Source organism: Neopelma chrysocephalum, unplaced genomic scaffold, assembly GCF_003984885.1.
Source record: "Neopelma chrysocephalum unplaced genomic scaffold, ASM398488v2 Primary Assembly neopelma1_97390, whole genome shotgun sequence".
Lineage (NCBI taxonomy): Eukaryota > Metazoa > Chordata > Aves > Passeriformes > Pipridae > Neopelma > Neopelma chrysocephalum.
This window is the reverse complement of record NW_020926031.1, coordinates 7600-24246: the sequence shown is the minus strand read 5'-3', so window position 1 is coordinate 24246 and position 16647 is coordinate 7600. Positions and strand designations below refer to the sequence as shown.

The 16647-nt window shown below is 44.4% G+C and overlaps 1 protein-coding gene across 6 annotated transcripts in view; it reads left to right on the top strand.

Annotated features, from left to right (window-relative positions):
* The window catches only part of NEURL1 (neuralized E3 ubiquitin protein ligase 1), a 151529-nt gene extending 135212 nt beyond the window's left edge, over window positions 1-16317 (top strand). For 5 of the 6 annotated variants that reach the window (XM_027672306.1, XM_027672305.1, XM_027672307.1 and 2 more), the window contains 2 exons: window positions 12498-12644; window positions 13453-13944. In XM_027672306.1, coding sequence (XP_027528107.1) covers window positions 12498-12644; window positions 13453-13694 — 389 coding nt within the window. In that variant the 3' untranslated portion in view covers window positions 13695-13944. Of the gene's footprint in view, window positions 1-12497; window positions 12645-13452 lie in introns of all 6 variants that reach the window. The other variant, XM_027672303.1, reaches the window with a different exon arrangement.
* Window positions 16318-16647: the final 330 nt, after the last annotated feature.

The window sequence follows — 16647 nt, the reverse complement described above, 5'->3', positions numbered from 1 at the left end:
GATTACATTTGTTGTGGGTACTGAACATAATCCATGGCTAGCTCTGCTCTCCCCCAACATGTCACTGTGATACTGGTAGGTGAAATCAAACAGATTCCAATAAAGTCAGAGATTAAGGGCTCCTATGTATGTTAGAAGGAAAACATCCTCAGGCTATTGAGCTGCTGGTAAAACTACATTATTGACCAGTGCTTCCTTTCATATGAGATCACTAATTCTGGCAGTTTGGCACAGACCAAACAGCTTGCTTGCAGTGGGTTCTGAAACAGGGCAGTAAGGATGTCTCTCGCCAGAGGGACAGAATCATGTCCTCACACTGAATTCGGCAGAGCAGGGACTTTAACACCAGCCTCCTGCTGCGCATACCCTGTGTGTGTCCTCCCTGCCTGATCACAAGTTCAGCCCAAACCAGTACATTCCCAGCGCATGTTTTAGATAAATGTACATTTGGATGCATGAAATGAAATCTGTAGAACTTGAAAACTCCTCACTATTTTTATTTGTGACCACATGACAGACTTTTCTGGCCTAAGTCACTGGAAGAGAACCTGAAAATGGGCTGTTGTTCTTAAATGAGGTATAAGTGAAAAGAACTGGACTTTCTGACCTTACCTTTCTTAAGGAAAGGGTAGGACCCTGCTGAATGTATGGCTTTATCCACATTAGCTTGGGCAGCAAGATGCTATCTCTAAGTTACAAACTGCAAAATTGGAGGTTGCCTGCAATTTTTAACAGGTATTAAAATATAACTTAGAGCTTTTTGTACCTATATTTCCAGTATAACAATGCTGGGAGCAGTACAGTCCCAGTATCAGTACAATATCAGTACAGTGCAACTGCCCAGAGAAAAGATGCTGTCCCAACACTGCATGCATCTCCAACTGCAGTAATTATATGGATCAGCAATATCCTGGCAGAAGGCAAAGAAAATAATGAACTCCCATCTCTAGCTTTTGCAATGCTGTTAGGGAGGTGATGTGCACTGTTTGCACTGCAGTGGAACAGATTATGGTACTTGCCATAATATCTGTCATTATAATACTAGAAAATGTAAGAAGAGTGTAAAGTGTTCATCTTTCTAATGACAAGCTCCATCTTCAGAATGCAAACAAGAGTAATTTTGTGAGATGTCTTTTGTACTTTGAGCTTTATATCACAGCAGAAGAATTTATAGTAATCTTTTTCTAGATGTAATAGAAAATGTGACGTTCCGTATCCTTGAAAGAAATGAGACACAAATACTGCAAAAGGCATAGTTGTACAAAACCTATCCTAAATAGCAGAAGTCATTGTATTTCTGGGGCACACCTTTATGAGATTAACCAAAGCAACATTATACAGTGTTCAGTGGACTTCAGCACTGCAGCTGACTATAAAATGAAATTAAAGTTGATGGGTTTGCTTCTTCTCCAACTTTTCAGTTTCATTTGGAGGATGGAGAGCTACTCTTGGACCTAGAGAAGGTTTATTTTTGACTGGAGAACAAGATGACTCAGGGTATTGATCATTGGATACTGTATTTCATGCCTGGAGATAAGTTATTTGGTCCTGATGCAGAGCAAGAGCAAGATCAGGTCTCTGCTGGCTTGTGGCTTTGCCATAGAAGCTGGCATTTGCTGACTGCATTTATTCCACGATGCCGAGGATACAACATTTATTTCCTAATCTATATATCAGGGGAGACCACCTCTGCTCAGGCTGGTGATCTTATAGGACTCTGTAGGAGAGAAGGGCAGTGTGGGGTTAGTTCAATAGTGAGAATTCTGATTTCTGTTTTCATCTTATCAATTTGGCATCATATACTGGCAATATATTTGCTGTAGGAGAAATTAAAGAGCAGAAAATAAAGATGAGGTTGGAAACACTATTTTTCTTCATGCCATCCCAGAACATGTAAATTAATTAAACCCAAGCCCCACTATAGCACAGTGAGAGGTCACAGTCATCTGTAGGGGAAGTGGGGTGGTGGAAGAATGTCAGTTTGTTGCAAAGAAAAGTTTAAAAGGCAACTTGACCACATGGAGGAAAGATAAATGAAAGAGGAGTGCACTTTAATGTAGCAGATAATAGCATAAAAAATATCAAGCTTCTGGAAAATGAAGGGACACAAATTTAAATTAAACATAAATTAGAGTAATTAACTATGGGAACCAGCTATTGAGGGAGGCAATAGATCTTTTTTGTCAGGGAAGCCCTTCTAAATATTTTATATGTTAAGTGGTGGTCTTAGTTTAGAAATTCTGTGGATTATGCACATAAAAACAACCAAAGAGAAACCCAGATCATTAGGTATGTTGAAATGAAACAATCTTTGTGTATCCTTTCGGAATTTCATTAGTTCAGGCTTGGGTTGTTTTTTTTCAGGCATCATTCCTGTACAGTCAAAAAACCCAGACTATTAAATTTGATTTACTGCTCTCAGCTTTTGCTGGTAAGCATTTCAGCTCACACACAGTTTTATCGACATCTCTGAAAGCTGAAATGAGCCAGTTTGGATGCAATGGTCTGGTTTTGGTCAGGTTTTGGTGGTGTAATTCATTTATGAAGTTAAATTGATTGACCCCATAAGGTTTTAAAATGTATGACTCATGTCTAGAGGAGCTATCGCAGCAATAAGTTTATATGTTTAGTGTTTGGGGATCCAAATGGTTGGGAATATTCTTTCATTTTCTTTTGTCTCGGAGTGAATCACCAGCATGTAAACCATCTCCCTTCATGTCCTTTTTTTTTTTTTTTGTGTGTGTGGTTTCCCTTGTGAATTTCATTCTTTCCAGTAATATTAAAGTTTTCTTTTGAGCAATGAAATAACATGTTCCATCAATAGTCACACTAATGAAGCCGAGTTGCCAACTTCTCTGTGTCCTTTCTTTCCATGCACATCAATAGCTCCAGCCCCACCAGAACAGCTGCACAATATAGTAGCTCTCTGGATGTCTCCTAATGCTGGCCAGGAGCCAGCACTGGGCCTGAAAAAAACAACCCCAGAGCCAGCATTTGGTGTGGGTAAGTCTGTATTCACATCCATGCTGGATATACACATATACCCTCTCCTGCCTCTTTTACCATGGACAGATGAGTTGGGGCTCCTGCTTAACTGCCCATTGCAAAATATTTAGAAACCAGCTGTTGCTGAGGTTTGCATCCTTCTTTCACACTTTCTTGAAATTAGTCAATGTGCTCAAAACAGTTGGCGAGGAAGAAAGATCTGATGTGAGACTTGCAGACGGAAAAAATATAAATCCTTGGTTACTCGGGATTTCTGACAACAGCAGTTGGCAAAGGACCAAATTGGGAATTAGTTCAGCAGAGTACTGTGGGACACTAGTTCCCAGCAAAGGGCTCTTTAAGTCAACAGTGAAATTTGATCTGAAGTGGCCTCAGTGCCAGTCTGCAAGAATGCCAACTGCAGTCAGTCAGTCCCATTACAGGCAGGTACAGACAGGCTTATGCAAAGCTCTGCCCAGGAAGGCTGTGCCCACTATGACTCTTCCCGGTGGTCAAGCTTAGCAGCCCCGGTAGTGCTGTCCATGTGCGGCCCTCATCCTGAGAAAACAGCTGGAAAGACTTGAAGTTTCATGAGTGAACAGAGGAGTAGTAGTAGTAAACAAGAACATTGCTTAGGTGTCACAGAGCAATGATTTACCAGGGGAATTACTTCTGTGAAGTTCATCACGCTGCCCCGTTTGGTCTTCCTTGACTTGAGCTCCATCCTAGGTGAGTGACTGGCTCACCAAAGAGCACTAGTGATTCACTAGTGATATCTGAACCTTGGAGACTGCCCTCTCTTTTCTAACCAGGACTTTTCCTCTGTGTCCCAAAATTCCTCATTTACCTTGCAGATACAGTTCCTGCAATTACTGTCTCCAGTTTATTTCCAAGGGAGACCTTATCCTCTTTTGTCTCTGCTGTGGCACTTGTCTGGCCTGATCCTTCTAAGAATTTGTAGGACTTTTTGGGAAATGTTCCCATCTTACCCCCTCTGTTCCCAGCCTTTTGTCCATTCCTGTGTAAACAGGTTTCTTAGCCTGTGGTAGCTCCCTGGCTGTCCCAGGACTTAAGCATCTCATGGCAGAGTGTCTGTCCCTTCCAAAAAACTTCTCTCTGGGTGCAGTTGTATACTTACTTTTGCACATAAAATTACCACAGTGAGCATGCAAAATATATAAATGGTAATTGGTCTGTACAGTTGTTATACACACTGCCCATAGCACAGACAGTAGGTAAGTTTGTAGAAAAGTATCTCAGGCAAGGAGCATCCAGGATCTTGGTTTTCCAGCTCTGAATTTATAAGCTTCTCCTGCTTGAGAGAAGATAGTTCATTGCAGTAGCAAGTCACACCCCCTCATCTCTGATCTCAGAGGTGTCCAGTACATTACCCATTTGGAAGCTTGATCCTTCTCCACCTTGCTTCATTCTGGTGATGTGGAAATTGTTGATAAATGCCCAGCGTTGCACAGAAATGCACATAATGAATGTCTTCCTTTAACAGACTTTCAATTAGATGTGCCCCAGAGTTCTATCTTTCATGTTTATTTGAGTTTTGATTTGTATGGAAAATGGCCTAATTTAAGCTGATTGGGATCAAACAGGTTTGTGTTCTGTGGCACTTAATGGCCTGGAGTTCCTATGCACTGCAGGGTAGAGGTTATTTTATGGTGTTAGAGACTAGGGAAAAGAAAGAGAGTTAATATTCAGTGCCTCTTGGAAGGAGGTCCACTTGTGTTAATTGATGCCTCGTCATAAACACTCCTATCATGCATGGGTTTAGCTTTCCTTCCAAATGAAGTAACACATTACTGGTGTTAAATTGTAATAGCTGCACAAGAGCTATTGTGTCCATAACTGCTGGCTTAACTCTAGCACTGCACAGGGCTCTCCAGGAACTCTCTGCAGAAACTATTATCATCACTAGTATAATCAACTATCCCTGGTTGTAGTGAGATTTTCATAGTAAATAATGTATAGATCTCCTTTATAACACCTTTGCCTGCCTGCAGTAAATATACAGGATATGGGATCATATACCAGCCTCTTTGCATTGCAGCTTGTCTCAGGAGAGATAAAATCTGGCTATTCTGTGAAATAACACTGGTATGAGTTAGTTATTCTGACTACTGTGAGATTCACATAGCAGACTGAACTCTTTGCTTCTTTGTCAGATCCTTTTTCATCCAGCAGTGTCCATAGAAATTCAGAGTAGGGCTGGCCAAGAAAAGTGAAAGTATTTGTTTCCTGTATACATCTACCACCGTATTTATACATGCCCCTCCTGGAGAAGCACAGAGCTTGGAGGTGCTGGGTTAGTCAGCAATTTTCCTTTTGCTCATAGAATTATCCTTGCTGTTGCCTCCCAAATACTCTCAGCCAAATAGCCTTTTTTTGAGATGGATCTGTAAAAGGTGCTATTTACGAACAGAAATTATTAGTAATTAACATCTGTGATCTTTTAGAGGGCTTTTTGACTTGTTTTTCTTAAACAAGATGAGAGCTCCTATTCTCATTTTTCATGGTTCAGCTACTTAATCTAGGCTCCTTTTTTCACCTCTTCTTGAACTAAGCACCTGCCTGGGTGCTTTGTTGGTCTAATATTTCTCAGGTTGCGAGGTAGAGCTCCAACTCTTTTACTTCAGTTCAGCTGGATGTTCATTGCATGGTGTCCATGCTCTCAGGATTTTGCAGGATTTAAGTGCTGAGTAACCACTGAACTTCACCTGTCAGGTTAAGAAAGTAAATTTTCTGTATGCTCTTTGCTTTCAGGCAGCACATTGGGTTTGGGCTGTGAGAACTGCTGAATCAAAAATGTCTGTGGTGTCTGGAGCTTTCATGTTTCCCCTGCTTAGCTGGAGTGTGCCTGTGACTGCAGGAGGGTAATAGATGTGCTGGTGCCCTGCTGCCCTTCTGGATGCAGCAGACAGCAAGGCTCCAGTAAAGCCATAAAGTACACTCCTTTTCTGATCCTCAGGGAAGTCTGAGCTGTTGTTCTCCATGTGGTTTGGATCTAACTTTTACTTCCTCAAACAGTGGTTGTCTGATCCCCATCTGCAAACACAGACCTTATGGTTTTGCATGCAAAATCTGCCAGGCTGCTTTTTGACCTATTTCTGGACATTTCTGTAGCATAATGCAAAATCCCTTATGTTTTCATGGGCTTGTAAAGGACAAGATGTATTATTGTTCTATAGGAACAGTTTTTAAATCCTTTGGGAAATACTTGAATGCAAAAAAAAGCCCATGGATCATCAACTGATGTCAGTCACCTGAGAGGCAGAGATGAGCTGCAGCACAGAGGCTGGGCTCTGAGAGCATGGTTGGCCAAAAAAACATTGAGCTGAAGGGGAAGAAAGCTCTGGTTTCTGGTCAATGCAGTATTGTTCCCATTGCCGTGGGAACATAACAAATGGATGTGTAAATACATGTATTTTATGGCAGAAGTGATGGATATGCTTATATCCCTCCCTGACATAGTTGATCTTTAACTACCATGTATCCAGGCAGCAACAGGTGCTTTGTTCTTTTGTTTTAGCATGATGGATTCAAAAGTCACTGTTGGGCAAGACCTGGGTGGCCCTGGGGGACGGAACAGCTCTCCTGCAACCTCGGCCAGAAGCAAGAAAATCCAATAATGTGCAGAAATGAATGTGGATGCAGTATCCACTCTCAATAATGTCACAGCCCACTCACACTGCAGGAGCTCACGTGTTATGGGACAGACCTAAGGCAGATGTTTCTATGAGCTCAGTACCCACAATTGTATCAGATTTTTGAAAGAACCTTGATCTGTTTAGATAACAAAATCAATGGCCCAGATACATTGAGAGTGTTAAATATGAGAATGGATATTGAGCTGTTTTTGACATAGGGTAATTATTTTAGCTGACATGCTGAAAAAATCTGGCTCCTAACAAAAGGAAATCAAGTTGAGAGTTTTGAAAGGCATCTAAATGTAGGTGCCCAATGCCTGCTAGACCGAAACTTATGAGAAGTGCACAGATCTCTTGAGCCCCCTTAAATGTGCCAGTCGATGGCTGCAGTCAGACTTCAGCAGCTGTACTAATCTTTTCCACCATGTGCTGGAAGCCTTGGGACCTGCGGATAGATGGAACAACACAGAAATTTGCGATTACTCTTGGTAATTACATGATCTTTATTAGCTGTCCTATTTATGCAGCAAATGTGTTACAAAAGCAAAGGGGCTGAAAATGTGCTTCGCCTGATACTTACCATATTGGGCAAGTTACTATGCTGCATAAGACTTTGTCTTCCTTAGAAACTATGGCAGGAGGCTCCCATATTTTTTCTTTTAGATACAAAGTTTAGGTAAGCTCCTGACATAGTTGTTGTGATGGTTATGGGTAAAGAAAGCCCATAAAAAAGGTGAAGATGGTCAAACTATGTGAATTGTGAGTTGGACAGTAGTGGACATTTACTGACCACATCCTATAAGCCAGGAAAAACAAAGTTTAAGTGGGATGAGTTCAAAGGGTGGAAAAAGGATAACTCTGGAGTGCAGATCAATGGGTTATGCATTATTTTTATAGTGCCTGTGAAATAGTCATTAAGACCCTAGGACAAGTAGTGCAAATAGAAGGTGAATGAAACAGCTGAGTTAGTGGCATGGCCAGAAAACATTGGGGGGGGCAGAAATCATTATATGCTTTCCTGTTTGCAGCCAGCAAACACTGAGTATTGCTCATTTTTTTCTTCTCTACTTTGAAAGTGAAGTCTTCAGACTATGTGATACTACATTTCCACTTCAAAGCAGCAGACATTTTCAGCCTGTGGAGCCTGGTTTCTGCAAGACTTCCACAAGCACAGTCCCAGTGCTCTGACACTGCACTTGCAGGCCTTTTAGGTTAAGATCTGAAAAAGTGCAGTGGGGCTGTATAATGTTGAATTTAATTATGAGGGGGAAGGTTATAAGAGAGGGAGACAGAGATTTGGTAAAATGGTTTGCGTCTTGCTTTTGTGTCCTTGGGACCATGAACACTCCTCCCCACACTGGGACAGTATGAGGAATTCCTGGGTCAAATCCCAAGAAGTTACTGTGTACCTTTCACTGGTTGATGGATGTTTTTCATAATCTGATAAAGTTCTTGTTGTTCTGTTGTTATTATCTGTCTCCCAGGAATGGCCCTGCCCTTCTATCACACCTCTCAGGAATGGACACCAGATTAAGAAATGTGTTATGAACGCCTTAAACTAGCAGTTTTCCTACCTTCAGTGATCCAAAGTCAATAGTAATAAGAAAGCAACATGCTTTTTGGCATTACTTTTCTTTCCACCTCAGCTGTAGTTTGTGTAGTTTGAATCTGGGAGCATTAATATACTGCTTGCTAGCAATGGGTTGGGAATAGCTGCAGAACAGATTCGTGGCAGCTACTCCCTGCTCTAGGCCACAGAGATGCCTTGGGTATTTATTTGCATCATAGCAAATGCCCCTAAGCGTATTCAGAAGGAGAATGCAGGCAGCACATTGTTCTTCCCACCTGGTTTTGTTGTTGGGGTTGTTTTCCAGTTCTGTCTTGGGCCTACGCAGGAACAAACAGGTCAACATAATCACTTTGTTTTAGAAAGAAATGTAGAAATAATACTTCTATGAATTAATTAAGGGGGACAGTTAATTGAAAATTCTCTGTATTTTTGGGAGCATTGACTGTAACTGGTCTTCTTACCATTGTAAAGCCTTGGGAAGCACAGCTCTCCCCAGACAGCTGCCATTAAGAGAGATGCTTAAAAGTTGGGACAGCTTCATAGATACTGCGGAGAGTGGATTGCAATGTTCTGGAAAACCACCCTGTTCACCACAATAGACACAGAGAATCAAAAGCATCTCTAGCAGCCGCAGCTGCTGTATTTTGGTCACGGTTAGGATATTTTATAAAAGGCAGTTATGGATACAGATAGCTACTCTCATAAAAATTGTAAATGCTGGATGGGATCCCAAGAGACTGCCTACTTTACCTTCCTGTCCTGAAAAAGCTCTAATGATGGACATGCCATAGTCTCTCTGGGAAGTCTAATTGCTTTACAGTGCTTCACTATCTACATAATGTCTAACCTGAATACCTTAGGAGTGTGAACTCATGATTTCTCATCTTATATGGAACATTCATGAAGAACAGATTATTTCTTTACTCTTTTTAGCAGCAGAAAAATGTTGCCATCTAAAAATCATAGAATCATACAACCTTTTAGGTCAGAAGGGACCCCAGGGAATTACCTAATCCAACCTCCTGCTCAAAGCAGGGCTAACTTCCAAGGTAGCACAAGACTATGTCCCATCAAGTTTTGAGTGTTTCCAGGGACAGAGATACCACAGTGGCTCCAGGCTCCTGCTCCAGTCCTTAACCAGCCTCATATAACCCTGGATTGGCCCAATTTTGTCATAACAGGATGGTATTGTTGATTTATGATCATCTGGTGACTTCCAGCAATTCCCAGGCCGCCTTCTGTAGAACAGCTGTATTTCTAATTGAACGGACTAATTCCCTGTCCTGTATTTGGGTAGCTGATTATCTCTGCTTAAGTGCTGCTTTTGCATTTGATCACATTGAATACCATCCCATTTACTTCTGATCCTATTTCCAGTTTGGCAAGACCATTTTGAATTACAAACCTTTAGCATACTAGCAGCCTTTCCTGGCATGATGTTGCCTGTACATTCCATGGTAAAACTCTCTTCTGAAAATAAAATAATCTCTTTCCTTTTGTGGGTGAACATATAGGTTCATTTATTTGCACCTCTGTCAGAGCGATGACAGAAGTGCAGAGAAAGCTTCGGTCTGCCTTCGACTTTGCTAATAATGGACTCTGTAAAGATAAAAAAGCAAATGGAATTTATTCAAGATCTATTTAAAGGTGATTCCAATGTGTTCAGCATGTTTGAGATCAAGCATGAGACAAGTTAGCAGCAGAGACAATTGATCTGGAGGATTTAGAGAGAGAAAGAATGTTTAAATTGATTTATTTAGAATTATTTAGTTTTTCAAAATTATGATTTGAAAGCTGGCTCTTGGTGGGAACTCTTTGCACACAATGAGCATGTTTGGCCTTGAGCACATGTATCTGGTTTTAGTTAAGCCAGGCTGGCCACACTCATTCCACTCTGCACATGATCTCATTCCATGCTCCTTGTCATGGTATCTGCACACCATCCAGCAATATATTAACAGCGTGAGTAACGTGTCTTATGTTGATTATTCTGTCACCAAGGGAGAAATGTGTCTTGTCTGGTAGGGAATTCAGATTGTTTTAAACAAAGCTCTATACTTATGCTGGAGAAAAGTCAAGAGCTGCGCCTTGTATTAGGAGAAAGAATTGGCAAGGTATCTACTGGCCCATGGGTCTTGGGTAAGGCCATTTTGGGACTCAGACCAGCTCCAACCAGAGAAAACTGTGGTTGCTACACTGATGAGCTCTCCTTGCACTGTGGAAAGGCCATTTGCCCTGCTGCCAGCATGCTTCATCAGCTCATACTCTGTGATACTTGGGGCACCTCCAAATTCTCCTATTAGTCCAGGAAGAGAAATGCTCCTAACAGTCTTTATTTTGCCTTTAATGAAATGACCAGGTTGGTGTTAGAAGTGCAATGTGCTGTGTGTCAGCCGAGTGGAAGAAATGTCTCCAGGCTCAGGGAGGAGAGGGAAGGCTTGAAAAACTTGTTCAGCTGCTCAGTGTTCATATTTGTTGTGTGTGCAGTGAACTAGCTGAACCCTGTGCCCCTGCTGGGCCTGTTTTCAGTGTGTGTTACCACAGGGCAAGTTTTCTGCTAAGGTCATCTGTCAGACTGGAGGGGAAGGGCTATTGCTAGTGGCTGTCATTAGAGGCTGCATCATTCTCTTTGCATATTTACTGAGCTAAACTCCAGCCTCAGCTCCCATCTGTGTGGTAAAGGGGGTACCTCTCTACAGTATCTCAAGTGTGAGAGCTCCAAAGCCCTTTAGGAGTCTAATTTAATTTCAGCTTCTGCCTGGAAGTAGAGCACTCCTTTTTTGGAGAGGGGTAAAACTGAGGGACTGAAGGCTAAGTCTAATTGCTTCCTCTCTAATACATAGTCCTCAGAACAGATTTTGAGTCAAACATGACCCCTCCTCAGTCCCCGTGCTCCACTTTAACTGCTCAGTCTTGTTCTGCTGAAAAGGGCAGGAGAACTCTGCTTTTGCTGTTTTGCACAATCCACAGCTGCCACTTGCAGTCCCTTCTTCTCAGATTTGGTCTTTCTTGGCTCAGTAGCCTCCCTGCAAATAAGAACTGAAGGACCTTTCTGGTGCATGGGGTTTTCCTGACCTCCCACTGCTGCTTTTTCCCTGGGGAGTAGCCTCCAACTCATGGAGGACACTGTGGATCCCAAACCTCTGTGTCTCTGGCTCCTTATATGGTAACATGAAGAAGTCTGAGCATTCTAGTTCTGATTTGGAGTTACCCTGGTTGTCTTCTCGGCTGGAGAACTAGAAACTTTAAAACCATAGGCAAGCTAGTTCTTACCACCAGAAAACCATCCTTTGGTTCATGCACATTTGCTGCTGTCTCACCACTTGCTTAGTGAAGACCAGGCTGCATCAGTAACAATGAAAATCCCCTACAAATTCCTTGCAGCAGGTAGAGTTTTAAGCATTCCCAATATTTTTCCCTTCTGGAAGGGGCTTTAAGATATTTGTTGTTATAACAGCAGAATAAAGAGGCTAAGACTGAGGGAGGGTGGCAGACAGGCTGTGGAACAGAGCTGGCTTTTCTGGCAGACAGCAAACTACCGTGGAGGTGATGGTGGTGGGCAGTGAGAGCAGAAGATGATGGAGCTGGGTACACCTAGGAGAGGCTTGAAGAGGCTCTGCACTCTTGAGCCATCACATCTAGACCTGCAGGGAGCGGAGAAAACATTCCTGAATGGGGGGAGAGGTCTCCTTTATCCCAGAGCCAAATGCATTTTGGTGACTTATCCCTGCCTCTGACAGAAGCCACTCAACCAAAGAAGTAGAGCAGTGAGCATAGCTAAGGTTTCCTGATTGCCAAACCCTCATGTTTGTCTCTGGAAAGTCCTTGAGTGACTGTATGTATTTGTCAGAGCCTGGAATGAAGCAGTTTTGCACTAGGTTGGCAAAGAATGCTTTGACAAGGTGATGCTTTGACACTTCTTGTGCCAGAATCCTGCCCACCCTTCTGCAGGCTATGTCCTACAAACCCATGGCTGGCTATAGTGCTAAGGGAACATATGAGCAGGAAAGCACATGGGAAATAACTGCACTAAATGACTTGGGACACATTTAAGGGCAGAAACAAAGGGTTATGATGGCTAAGAGAGCTCCAGTAAATTTCAGCGGTTGTGGGAGTTTGATGTCTGTTCAGGACCAGCTGTATCATTAAAAAAGGCATGAGGATTCTCGTGCTGATGAGACTAATCCTGACAAGCACTGAGAACTGCACCCCCTGCCACGTATCCCCAGTGCCTTGTCAGCCTCAATTTTTAAAAATAACTGTAGGTTTCTTTTCTCACGGTGCAGGTTCCACCATATTAGCAGAGCGGCTGGGATTGTCCACACCAAGCTCGCCCACATCAACACCCAGTTCCCCCACCGTCCTCTGCAGTGGTGTCTCTGGCCCCTTATTGTCTACATGTGGCTCTGGCCCCCTCTGCAGCTCTATCAGTGGTAAGTGTGGTGGGATCCCCTGCTGCCTGTTCTTTGCCTCCCCCCTGCCTCCTTTCACAGTCTCACACTTGTCTCCCAGAAGGATTCTAAAACCACAATAATCAACAGACTATTATTATTATTATTATCCCGTCAGCTCCCCTGGGGAGGAAGGGAGAGCCTCTGCAAAGGCTATTTTCAGTCTGTTTTACGTGGAAGCTGCTTAGATGCCTAGACAGCAGTATTTCTCCAACCCTTTTCATCATGAAAGGTCCCAAGGGAAGCAGTGGATTTTCTGCTACGTGCGTGGCCCTGTGATGCAGAACTTCTTCTAGAGAGCTTTATGGCAGTGACATGTTGCTAGCTTAGACTGGAGCTAAGGGTCTGTCTACAGCTCTGCCTTCTCTCTCCACATACCTTCAGTACCCTCTTCAGCAAAATGCAGTGTTGCTGTTTCTAACATGCTAATGAGGTACAGTGATACGTAGATAAATGTACATGCAGTTGAAAAGGATAGGCTGTTCTGCAGCACTTTGAAAACTCCCAGGCATCTGCATGATCCCAAGGCATTGATGGTGGGATATATAACAGCTGTCTCTTGGTTTGCTCTGCATGGGCAGCAGACCCCAGTAGATGTTGCCTTTCTGCTGCCTTGAGCATTGGCATGTAAACCACGACTCAGTGAGTGGGACAGTAGGTCACAAGAAGGAACCCTGGTCCTGGAGCATCCATTTCTGCTAGGACATGGTTCTCTGCAGCTGGCTTCAGGGCAGAAATTACCTTGGGATGTGAGGAAGCAACGTGAGTGACCCTGTTTTTTGTGTTACAGGCACAGCTCCCAACTCTCCAAGCAGCTTGCCTGAGTCACCCATTTCCCCATCCGTCTCAGGGCCCTGGGGAGATGAATGCACCATCTGCTATGAGAACATGGTAGACACAGTCATTTACTCCTGTGGACACATGTGTCTCTGCTATTCATGTGGGCTGAAGCTCAAGAAGATGGCCAATGCTTGCTGCCCCATTTGCAGACGGGCCATCAAAGATATCATCAAAACATACCGCAGCACTTAGAGCAACAGCAGATGCCGTGGTGGGGACTGGGCAGGCGGGGAGGAGGCCATGAAACAACACAGATCTTGGTCTCTATTCGTCATCCAGGAGATTCAAAAACTGTCACTCATCATCACCCTGCTCCCCTCTTCCATGGACAACAGATGAGACAAGCTTAGATGCTGCTCTTATACCCTCCAAGCAAGCCCTGGGGCTGAACTCCAGTGTGTCAGGAAGTTGTGATGGACTACTCTCCCTTGCGGATTTTCAAAAAAAGCCAGCTGGTGCAAACATCCCTTTTCTACACCATGCACAGCAGAGGGGAGTCTCCACTGTATAGCAGCATGTGGTAAAAGGTTCAGCGCTCCACATCTCCTTCTAGAGGCACCTCACGTGCAGAGACAGCAGTAGAGAAGAAACAAGGAATATGTCTTGTGTACAGCCAGCCTGACCATAGGAGGCCCCTTAGGAAGGATGGAGCAAGGCAAGCTTTGAACCAGCGAGGGAGGTGCATTGAGCACACTCACAGCAGAAAGGCTGTGCAGAACAGAACTCAAGATTTGTGAAGCAAAACCCACCTCACGCCCACAGACAGAAGAGCAGCCCCATGGCAGCCCCTTGAGGGCTGTCCCCACCTCCTCCCTGACAGAGGCATTCGTGGTACGTTTGGCAACCCAATAATGGCAACAGTCTTGCTCCCTCCCAGCAGCATCCAGTCACCTCCTATCACCATCCCCTTGCATGATGAGCGGCTCTCAAACCCCACCACTACCACTTTGTGTGTGGTCTCCACACAGCACAAGGGATTCAGCAGCATCTCTGTTCCCACGGGCCTGTGGGAGAGGGAGGCATATCTCCCTCACCTTTTCTCCCACTACCGTCCAGACAGCACTTGTGAGGAAAACCCCCAGCCTCACCATGGAAGAATGTATAAACCCACATGTCTGTGGGTTTCCTTTACTGGTAACTTTATCACTGTGCTTTAAGACAAAACCAGCCAGGTGGTACTCAGCCCTTCACAGCCACACCGGCAGGACACGGCTGTCCTTATGTAAAACAACTTGAGGGGTTTGGTTTGCTTTGGTTTATTAAAACAAATCCCCTTCCCTCCTCCAGTCAGGAACACCCTGTCCCCAGCAGGGAGAATGGCAGCCCCGTGGTTTCTGTGTAAACAGCTGCTGCTCTGCCATGGCTGTGGGCCTGACCCACCTGAGCTGGGTGGCTTGGCAGCATTAGGAGCTGCCTGTCTCCCCTCCTGACCCATCCTGCTGCCTTCCAGGGCTGCAGGGGAGGGAGAGACTGTGTCTGGGTCCTGAGGGGAGATCAGGGCTGGGGCACCACAGCAGGGGAGTTTGTCCCACCATGTTGCCCATCTGGCCAGACGAGGGAAGGCCATGGAGTTGCACCCTTCCTGCTGAGCTTTTCCTTGCACACCAGCATATGGCCATTGATGGGACAGAGGGGAACAGCATGGTGGAGGGATAACAGCATCTAATGTACACAGTTGCTTGCTGCAGGGGACATCGTATCTCACATGGCAGGAGGTGGGTGAAAGAACACTGGCAGAGGCTGCTCCTAAAACTGCCTGGAAAACACATCCTTGCTGTGTGTTCTTGAGGAGATGAAAAAAGAAACTTTTTTTTCAGAGCCTTTCTCTGAAGGTGCCACCATCACTGCAGCCTACGAGGGGGTCTGCAGCTGTCCCCAGCCCGCCCAGCGGGCAGCACTAACTTGAATGCTGATACTCCGGGTTACAGGGATTTGTGTTATTTCTTTGCATACCTCTGATGTACAACCCTAACCCAGTCCTGTCCCCTGGACCAGCTGTCAAAAGCTCCAGAGCATCATGGCTCTCATGCAGGAGAGCCAGTTGGCACAAGTCTGGGGGAAGTCAGAGCAGCCATGCCAGGAGCACGGCTGGTCCACAGGCAGGCAGGCAGCCTCCAGCTTGCCTGGGGACAGAGCTGTGACCGGTGCACACAGGAAGCCTGTTTCAGTAGTTATACAAACTCCAGTGCAAGGATTTCAGAAAGGAAGAACCCAAGGGGCAGGAAGGTGTTGATTAAATAGTGGATGTGGGGAAACATGCAATAAGCAGCCTCCCGAGCCTTCACCGCACCAGTGGGACCAGTTTCCCTCCGTGTAGGGCAAGCCAAGGGGTAAACTTTATTTTTCAAGAAAGTCCATCCATGAGTACCAGTGCAGTGGTGTGAATTCCCTTTTCACCTTTTGGATTGAGAGTGTTTTAATATATTAACTGTGTTTGTTTTACTGTGGACCAAACTCTAGGAGTTAGTAGAAGCTGAAAGCTCCCCCAGCATCTGAGCTCAAAAATTGGGGTTAAGTCCTGCTCCCACATCAGCTGGCCTCCCGCTGTTAAGTAGGAAGGAGAACAAGGCTCTTTCCAGGGAGAAAAAAAAAACAACAAAACCAACAACCAGCAAAACCAGTAAAAGTAACAACAATCCTAATCTTTTGTTTTGTTTGACTGGTGTAGGTTCCCATGTACCTCCGTGTTCTTGTGTCATTTGCATTTCATTGCTTTACTTTAAGATGTTTTGTGTTCTGTTTAAAGAGAAGAATAACTCATTGTGAAAAATTGGATAACTGTGATCGTGAATAAAGTTGATTTAGATATCCTGCAGCAGCAGGGGTGACTGAGTACTTGCCACTTCCATCAGCACAGCAAAACATGATGAGTAGCACAGTGAGAGGCTGAGGGAAGAGCGAAGGTGGCATGAGAAGCTCTTCCTTAGAGGGAGCTGGGTAGAGAGATCTCAAGCTTTCCCTTAGTGCTTGAGGATGAGAGGGCACTGGAAAATGGATAATGAATATCCCCTTGATGGACACTATACAAATGTAAGGAATAAAGGAAGGCACAGAAGTAGAAGTGAGGGCTAACAGCATTCCTGAAAGCTTAAGCCCCACGCTCCTGAGCCTCTTCATAGCCTCCCCAGAGAGAAGCCATAGCTTC